This window comes from Mandrillus leucophaeus, unplaced genomic scaffold (assembly GCF_000951045.1).
Source record: "Mandrillus leucophaeus isolate KB7577 unplaced genomic scaffold, Mleu.le_1.0 Scaffold320, whole genome shotgun sequence".
NCBI classification, from domain to species: domain Eukaryota; kingdom Metazoa; phylum Chordata; class Mammalia; order Primates; family Cercopithecidae; genus Mandrillus; species Mandrillus leucophaeus.
In genome coordinates, this window is record NW_012103366.1 from 2415531 (window position 1) to 2424943 (window position 9413).

Genomic DNA, 9413 nt, shown 5'->3' on the forward strand with positions numbered 1-9413 from the left:
TAATTAGATCCCATTTGTCAATTTTGGCTTTTGTTGCCATTGCTTTTGGTGTTTTAGACATGAAGTCCTTGCCCATGCCTATGTCCTGAATGTATTGCTTAGGTTTTCTAGGGTTTTTATGGTATTAGGTCTAACATTTAAGCCTTTAATCCATCTTGAATTAATTTTTGTATAAGGTGTAAGGAAGGGATCTAGTTTCAGCTTTCTACATATGGCTTGCCAGTTTTCCCGGCACCATTTATTAAATAGGGAATCCTTTCCCCATTTCTTGTTTTTGTCAGGTTTGTCAAAGATCAGATGTTTGTAGATGTGTGGTATTATTTCTGAGGTCTCTGTTCTGTTCCATTGGTCTATATCTCTGTTTTGGTACCAGTACCATGTTGTTTTGATTACTGTAGCCTTGTAGTATAGTTTCAAGTCAGATAGCGTGATGCCTCTAGCTTTGTTCTTTTGGCTTAGGATTGTCTTGGCAATGCGGGCTCTTTTTTGGTTCCATATGAACTTTAGTTTTTTCCAATTCTGTTAAGAAAGTCATTGGTAGCTTGATGGGATGGCATTGAATCTGTAAAGTAGTTGTCTTCTTAATGTGGAAATACTTAATATGGAACCTGTAGAGTTGCGTTATATTTGCATTGCAATTACAAATTTAAAAAGATTTTTGTTCATTGAAAAATGATTACCAAATTAAATATAATTTATATTTATTTTGAAAATAGACTTTGTTTTAACTTATTTTTAAATATTTTTCTCATAATCTTTATCTTTTAAATTTTTAAAACTAAAGATTGGAGACTTAGGAGATAATCAGAAGAAGAGATATAGAATTCTAATAGTGCTTTTCAGTGAAATTCCAGCAGCATTGCGTTTTTATAATGAAATGAAAGAACAAACCTTTAAAAACCCAATTTTCTACTAACTTGTTATATATTTTTTCAAACTTTAAAATAAGATTTTTTTGTGTATTATACTTGAAATCTTTAAATCTTTTAAAAATGACATGCGTATCTGAATTAGTAAAACATATTAATGATTACTAGATTTATATTCTATGCCCTATATGTTTAATCTAGAAAAGTAACTATCTCATTGGAACAAGATTAGAAATTGAGAGATGGGCACAGTGGCACACGCCTATAGTTCCAGTTACTTGGGAGGCTGAGGCAGGAGGATCACTTGAGGCCAAGAGTTTGAGGCTAGTGTGCAATGATCATGTCTGTGAATAGCGACTTACCGCACTATAGCCTGGGCAGCATAGCAAAACCCTGTCTCTTAAAAAAAAAAAAAAAAAAAAGATTAGAAGTTGAGCATTCTGAAAATCAGTATTAGATTTAGTAACATAATGTGAGATAATCCAAATTAATATCCTTTCCTTGTGATGTTTTTGTCTCGTTTTGGTATTAAGATAATACTGGCTTCAGAGAATGAGTTGGGAAATGTTCTCTCCTATTTTTTTTGGAAGAGTTTGTGAGTAATTGATGTCAGCTTCTTTAAATGGTAGAATTCAACTATCTGGATGTGAGCTTTGCTGTGTGGGTAGTTTTTTGATTCGTAATTCTGTCTCTTGTTATGGATCTGTTCAGATTGTCTGTTTCTTCTTGACTTCGTTTAAGTAGCTTGTATTCTAGGAATTTGTCTTTTGCTTCTAATTTACCTAATTTGTTGGTATACAGCCATTTATAATATTCCTTTGTAATCCATTTTATTTCTTTAGTGTTGGTACAGATGTCTCATCTTTCATTTCTGTAATTTGAATCTTCTTTTTTCTTTGTCAGTTTAGCTAAAGGTTTGTTCATTTTCTTGATCTTTCTAAAGAACCAGCTTTTGGTTTAATTGACTTTCTCTGTTGTTTTTCTGTTTTCTTTTTCATGAATTTCTGCTTTAATCTTTATTATTTTTTTCATCTGCTTGCTTTCGGTTTAGTTTGCTCTTTTTCCAGTTTCTTAAGGTTAAGCTTTTAATTTGATGTTTCTTCTTTTTTAAAATAGACAATTAGAGCTACAAATTTTCCTTTAAGTGTTGCTTTCTCTGCATTCCATACATTTCCGTATATTGTGCCATTTTCATTCATTTAATAGTATTTTCTAATTTTTTTTATTCTTTTCAGTTATTTAGGAAAATATGTTACTTAATTTTTACATAGTTGTGAGTTGCACAGATTTCTTTCCATTATTGGTTTATTATTTTGTTCTATTGTGGTCAGAGAACATATTTTGTATTATTTCTGTCCTTTTAAATTTACTAAGGTTTGTTTTATGGCCTTGCATATAGTCTTGGATAATATTCATATGCACTTGAGAAGAATATATATTCTGCTGTTGTTGTATAGAGTGTTCTGTAGATGGTTGTTAGGTTTAATTGGTTTATAGTGACTTCAATTTCCCTAATTGTCTTCTTGCTCTATTGTTCTATCCTTTTTTTTTTTGATGGAGTTTTGTTCTTGTTGCCCAGGCTGGAGTGCAGTGGCACAATCTTGACTCACTGCAATCTCTGCCTCCCAGGTTCAAGTGATTCTCCTGCCTCACCCTCCCAAGTAGCTGGGATTACAGGTGCTTGCCACCATGCCCAGCTAATTTTTGTATTTTTAGTAGAGACGAGGTTTCACCACTGGCCATGTTGGCCAGGCTGGTCTCAAACTCCTGACCTCAGGTGATCCACCCGCCTCAGCCTCCCAAAGTGCTAGGTGTGAGCACTGCGCCCGGCCTCTATCCATTATTGAAAGTATTGAAGCCTCTAGTTATTGTATTATCTGTTTCTCCCTTCATTTCTTCTCGGTTTTGGCATCATATATTTTGGTGTTCTGTTGTTGGTACATACATGTTTATAATTTTGCATATATTGTTTAGTAAGTAGTGTCTAAAAAAGAGCTATAAACTGAAAGACTAGCAAATTTGAAATTTTCTGGAAGAGTGAAAATCTGTGGATTCAATTATTGGAAAAAATACATTAGTAATCCAGAAAATTCATACAATTTTTTAAACAGTGTATTAGTTACCTACTGTTGTGTGACAGATTGGCCCAAAACTTAGGGTTTAAACAACATACTGTCATCTTACAGTTTCTGTGAGTCAGGAGTCAGGGCACAGCTTATCTGGGTCTTCGACTTCAGGGTTTCTCATAGACTGTAATCAAGGTGTTGACTGGAATTACAGCCATCTCCTGGGGAAGGGGCTGCTTCTAACCTTACTCACATGATTGTTGGCAAGATTTACCTCCTTGCCAAATGGGCCTCTTCAGTATGGCAGCTTGCTTAATCAAAGAGTGTAAGCTGATAAAGCAATAGAGAGTGAGTGTGAACAAGACAGAAGTCACAGATGAGTCACCTGATCTTAGAAATGACATCTTTGCCATATTTGGTAGGTATAGCCCACATTCAGGGAGAGGGGATCACAGAAGGGCTTGTGTGTAGATGCAAGGATTAATCACTGGGAACCCTCCAAACAGTTATCTGTCTGTAGTTAGTTATATGTAAGAACATAAGGAAAAAGTATATCTAAATATATTTATTAGTTGCTATTTACATATCAGCCAAATAATGAAATGTATTAATACTCTGTGAAAACTAAAGTAAAAATGATTTTTTAAAATGAATAAATATGTTCTGTGAGTTATCACGAGAGGAAATAAAAAAAAGAATAAATGATATAGCCTCTTGCGGCCAATCTGAACAAGTTTTGTTTTAACTTGAGCATGTGTAACTTTATAAATATTAAAACATTAATTCTTATTTCACCCTTGATGGTTGATTAAAATATAGCTTCTTTATATGGATAAAAAATTTTAGACTCAGTGTTTAGTAACTTGCTCAGGATCGCTCAGAAATTAGGGTCTAATGTTTTAAGAATACTTGGAGTCTTACTTAGGCTTGCTTTTCTAGTAGATCTCTATGTCCTCAGAATTCAGAGTGTTTTGGTATTTCTTATATAGCTGTACAGAAGAGGTCTTACAGTGATCACTGTAGAAAGAAGAGAATTTCTCAACAGTTTCTAGGGAAGATTGACTTCTGAGGGTTAGAGCAGGAGGAATGAAAAGTAGCTATGCTTGAGTATCTGCTTTCCTGTCTGGGAGGCAGAAGGGTATGATGCAAAGACTACTTACTGGGCTTGGATATCTGAGGAGCTGGGCTGGGGAGTCCTAGTCTGCTGTTTACTAGCTGAATTACCTTGAGCAAGTCACTTATGCCCCTCTGGGATGGTTTTATCATCTGTAAAATAAAGATGTCACCCTATCATCCACTTATGAAAGCCATTGATTAAATGTCTGCCTTATAGTTCGTACTATATTAAACATTTTATATATGTATTAGCTCATTATTCCTCACATCAGTCCCATGTGGCAGTTACTATTAATCTCATTCTAATAGAGAACTTCACAGCGTTGTATGAAGACTTTTAAAGAAGCTAGTGAACATACAATTGGTTAATGTACTCTAAAACACCATTATAAATTAAAACAAATTTTTATATGGCATTTAGGAAATTGTTAAGTGGATATATGGGGGCAAAAGCTTATGAGATAACATGATATTTTAGAAAAGTGATTTAGAGTTAATGAATATATATATATAATAATTATTATTTTTATTTTATTTTTTTGAGACAGAGTCTCACTCTGTTGCCCAGGCTGGAGTGCAGTGGCACAATCTGGGCTCACTGCAACCTCTGCCTCCCGGGTTCAAGCGATTCTCCTGCCTCAGCCTCTCTAGTAGCTGGGATTACAGGCATGCACCCCGACACCTGGCTAATTTTTGTAGTTTTAGTAGAGACAGAGTTTGTTGGCCAGGCTGGTCTCAAACTCCTGACCTCAGGTGATCCTCCTGCCTCGGTCTCCCAAAGTGGTGGGATTACAGGCATGAGCCACTGCGCCCGGCAGAGTTAATGAATTTTTAATACACAAGCTTTATAACTCATATGTGTAAATTACCATAAAATAATATTCGTTAAGTTTGCACCTTTGTGTGATATCATGCCAGAAAAAAGTTAAATGGACAGGCCTTAGAAAATGATAGGTGGTACTTAATGGTGAATGCTCTGAAGCCGTCTTAGTCCATTCTCATAACTAGTGGGGAAAAAACCAATAATTCAAGCCTTTGTGCTATTAAAGTATATATATATGTGTATGTATGTATAAATAAATTTGTATGCATTGTTATTGATTGCAGGGCAATTCATGATGTTAAAGCCACAGATCTGGGATTAGGTAAAGTAAGATTTAAGGCAGAAGTAGATTTTGATGGGCGAGTTGTTACAAGATCATATTTGGAAAAACAAGATTTTGACCAAATGTTACAAGTAAGTTTATTTATCATTTTCTTACATAACTGAGAGTTAGAAAAATACTTTTAAGGTAAACAAAATGAAATTTTTTTATAGATCTTAAAGACACTTTAGCTCTCAACTTCTTAGGTTCCAAAATTTAACAGAGACCTTTATATTTACTATGGAGGGGTGCAGAGGAGACAGCAGCAGAACAAACTTACTATTAAGTGCTTGCTATGTGCATTTAATCTTTTTAAATCTAATTTACCCTCAACTACCCTGTTATTTCAACAATGAAATAACATTTTTATTTTAACATATATAGAAATTGAGACACAGAGAAATTAAGTAACTTGCCTGAAGTTGTAGTGCCATAGAGATGGAGTCATATATGAATTTAAATCTGCCTTACTCCAGAATCAATTTTTTATTAAGAATAGTTTAAAAGAGAATTTATAAAAGAGAATATAATGAACAGCACAGATGTTACCACTTGCCCCTGTCAAATCTTAACATTTTGCTTGCAGTGTGTTTGCTTAAGGTCTTAAAAAAAGAAATCATTGCAAAAACAGTTCAAGCCCCCATTTTCTCTTTCTAGATCTTATTCTTCTTCTTCCGTCCCTAGAATTAAACATTATGCTGAACTTGGTACTTGTCTTTTCCATTCAGATTTTTATACTTTTCAGCATTTTTTAGTATAATGTGTAACATTTTGAATGTTTAAAAATTGGTATAAATGGTACCTTACTGTATGCATCTCTACAATTTGCATAGCAACATATTTTTTAGATTCTTCCATGTTAATTTATATATCTCTAGTCAATTTTTCATTGTTACAGAGTATTTCATCCTATGAATATGCTGTGATTTATTTATTTTTTCTCCAGTTGATAGACATTTGTATTACTATTAGAAACAATGCCATGGCTGGGCTCCGTGGCTCACGCCTGTAATCCCAGCACTTTGGGAGGCTGAGGCGGGCGGATCACAAGGTCAAGAGATTGAGATTGAGACCATCCTGGCCCACATGGTGAAACACCGTCTCTACTAAAAAGACAAAAATTATCTGGGCATGGTGGTGCATGCCTGTAGTCCCAGCTACTCAGCAGGCTGAGGCAGGAGAATCGCTTGAACCTGGGAGGCAGAGCTTGCAGTGAGCCGAGATCGCACCAGTGCACTCCAGCCTGGGCGACAGAGCGAGACTCCATCAAAAAAAAAAAAAAGAAAGAAACAATGCCATGATTGTATTCTCACATGTTTCCTTGTTCACATATATGAAAGTTTCTTTAGTATGGTATATATATAGATAGCTTTAAATAGGTGAGCCATTAGGTATACTTATCTTCAGCTTGCCTAGGTCTTACCAAATTATTTTCCAAAGTGTGTCAATTTAACTTCCATCATTGCATATCAAAGTTCTTGCTTCATATTCTTACGATTGTATTGATAGAGTTATTAAATTTTTGCCAGTTTCATAGGTGTGAAATAGTATCTTGTTCTAATTTTATTTCTTGGAGCACTGAGGTTAATAAACATTGAAGTTCGTTGACCAGTGGGATTTCCTCTACATTGCTCCCTGATTTTTCTATTTTTGTTTTATTTATTTATTTTTTGAGTCAGAGTTTTGCTCTGTCGCCCAGGCTGGAGTGCCCTGACCCAATCTCGGCTCACTGCAAGCTCCGCCTCCCGGGTTCATGCCATTCTGCTGCCTCAGCCTCCCGAGTAGCTGGGACTACAGGTGCCCGCCACCACGCCTGGATAATTTTTCGTATTTTTAGTAGAGACGGGATTTCACCATGTTAGTCAGGATGGTCTTGATCTCCTGACCTCGTGATCCGCCCGCTTCAGCCTCCAAAAGTGCTGCGATTACAGGCGTGAGCCACCACACCCGGCCTGATTTTCCATGTTTTAAGTTCATTTGTATTCCACTTATAGATTTGAAAGCTCTTTATTTTATTGTGTTGTATTATTATTTTTTGATAGAGTCTTGCTCTGTCGCCCAGGCTGGAGTGCAATGGCGCGATCTCGGCTCACTGCAACCTCTGCTTCCGGGTTCAAGCAATTCAGCCTCCCAAGTAGCTGGGATTACAGGTGCCCACCACCACACCTGGCTAATTTTTGTATTTTTAGTAGAGACGGGGTTTCACCGTCTTATCTAGGCTTGTCTTAAACTCCTGGAAAACTCTTTATTTTTAATATCCTGGATACTAATTCTTACTTGTATATATGCAATTATTTTTTTCCACTTTGTAGCTTCCTTTTCTTTTTGTTGTTATACAAAAGATTTAATATGATTTTTAATTTTAATGTCAGATTTGTAATCTTTTCCTCTGTGCTTTTTATTCTTTTGCATGAAAAATCCTTCCATATCCCATTATCATAAAAATATTATCTTCTCTTCTAGTAGTTTTGTGGTTTGTTTTTTACCCTTATGTCTTTCATCCATTTCAACTATTTTAATGGTCTGAGATAGGGATTAAATTTTTTTTCTTATAGGAAAATAATTATTCTAACACTATTTATTGACTATATTATTCCCCAGTAATTTTGTAGTGCTACCTCTGTGTAGTATTGTACTCAATTTTCTTGATCTGAATTGTTTTGGAAATAGGTAATCCATTGCCTGTGGCTTAAAGTTTTAAAAATGTTCATTAAATGTAATGGTGTTTGTTATAAGGTTTTTTTTTTTTTTTTAAGGAGTCATCAGTGTACCACTATGGTTTTTAAAAAATTTATTTTCCTGTTTTCATTTTCTTTATAGGAAATTCAAGAAGTGAAAACTCCTGAAGAACTAGAGACCTTTATGCTTAAACATGGAGAAAATATTATTGATACTTTAGGAGCTGAAGTAGATAGACTTGAGAAGGAACTGAAAGTAAGATGTATTCATAAAAATAACATAATAATAATGGCAGCTATTTTTTTTAGTACTTAATCTACAGCAGACACTAAGTACATCCATCACATGCATGCTTTAACCCACTCATAACTCCACAATGTGTAGGTATTTATAAGCCAGAAAATGACTGGTTTAAAGAAGTTGAATAATTTACCCAAGGAAATAGGGAAGTTGTGATTTGAACCAGATTCTTTACTTTTAACCACTATTTTATGCTGCCTGCTTAGTTTCTAAAATAGTCAAAGGATTTTTGTTGTTATTAAATAAGCATTTTGAAAGTTCCTAGAGAAAGATTAAAAGGGAAACTTTAGACTCTGGTCAAAAGTTAGAAAAAATAGAATGTGTATCTTGCTTTTAGTCCATTTGAAATTATTTTCTGTTTTTGTTTGTTTCTATTCAGTTGGAGGTTATTGTAATTTATTGGTTATGTTACTGAAATACTACCTGATCTGGATCAGGTTGTCTTTTAAAATGTCTCAGTGTTCTCAAATTGCCATTTATTGGCATTTGAATTCTGTTTGCAATGAATAAAAACTTGTAAATGATCTTTAATGTATATAGTTTGTTGAAGGCAGTGCTTTTTCTTCAGTTGATATTGACCATTCTTTAATTTTGTAAAAAATGGAAGGAAAAAACTTCCATCTCTATAAGTTTTCCTTTGAGAATCTGGATATCTGATTAGATTAATACAAGTACTTCAAATAAGATTTTGTTAATATTATAGTTCGTGAGCTTTATCTGACAATTTTTGAAGTTTCTAGATGAGCATTTCTCAAATATTTTGGTCTTAAGACTCTTTCATTTTTAAAAATTATTGCAGACCCCAAAGAGATTTTATTTATTTGAGTTATAGTTATTGATATTTACCAAATCATACATGAAAGTAGATAAATTTTTAAATATTTATCATTTACTTTTAAAAACATACACCTATTTAATACAAATAACTTCTTTTTTTTAACTAAGATAGAGTCTCACTCTGTTGCCTAGGCTAGAGTGCAGTGGCACGATCTGGGCTCACTGCAACCTCTGCCTCCTGGGTTCAAGTGATTTTCCTGCCTCAGCCTCCCGAGTAGCTGGGACTACAGGTGCCCACCACCATGCCCAGCTAATTTTGTATTTTTAGCAGAGATGACGTTTCAAAATGTTGGCCAGGCTGGTATCGAACTCCTGACCTCAAGTGATCCACCTGTCTTGGCCTCCCAAAGTGCTGGAATTACAGGAGTGAGCCACCCCACCCGGCCACATTTTTTTTTTTT

At 34.7% G+C, this 9413-nt stretch overlaps 1 protein-coding gene across 1 annotated transcript in view; it reads left to right on the plus strand.

The window, feature by feature from the left end:
* The window catches only part of SLC30A9 (solute carrier family 30 (zinc transporter), member 9), a 116679-nt gene that overhangs the window by 100061 nt on the left and 7205 nt on the right, over positions 1–9413 (plus strand). Inside the window, exons 16-17 of the mRNA XM_011987991.1 lie at positions 5159–5288; positions 8017–8130. Of these exons, the coding sequence (XP_011843381.1) occupies positions 5159–5288; positions 8017–8130 (244 nt within the window). The remainder of the gene's footprint in view (positions 1–5158; positions 5289–8016; positions 8131–9413) is intronic.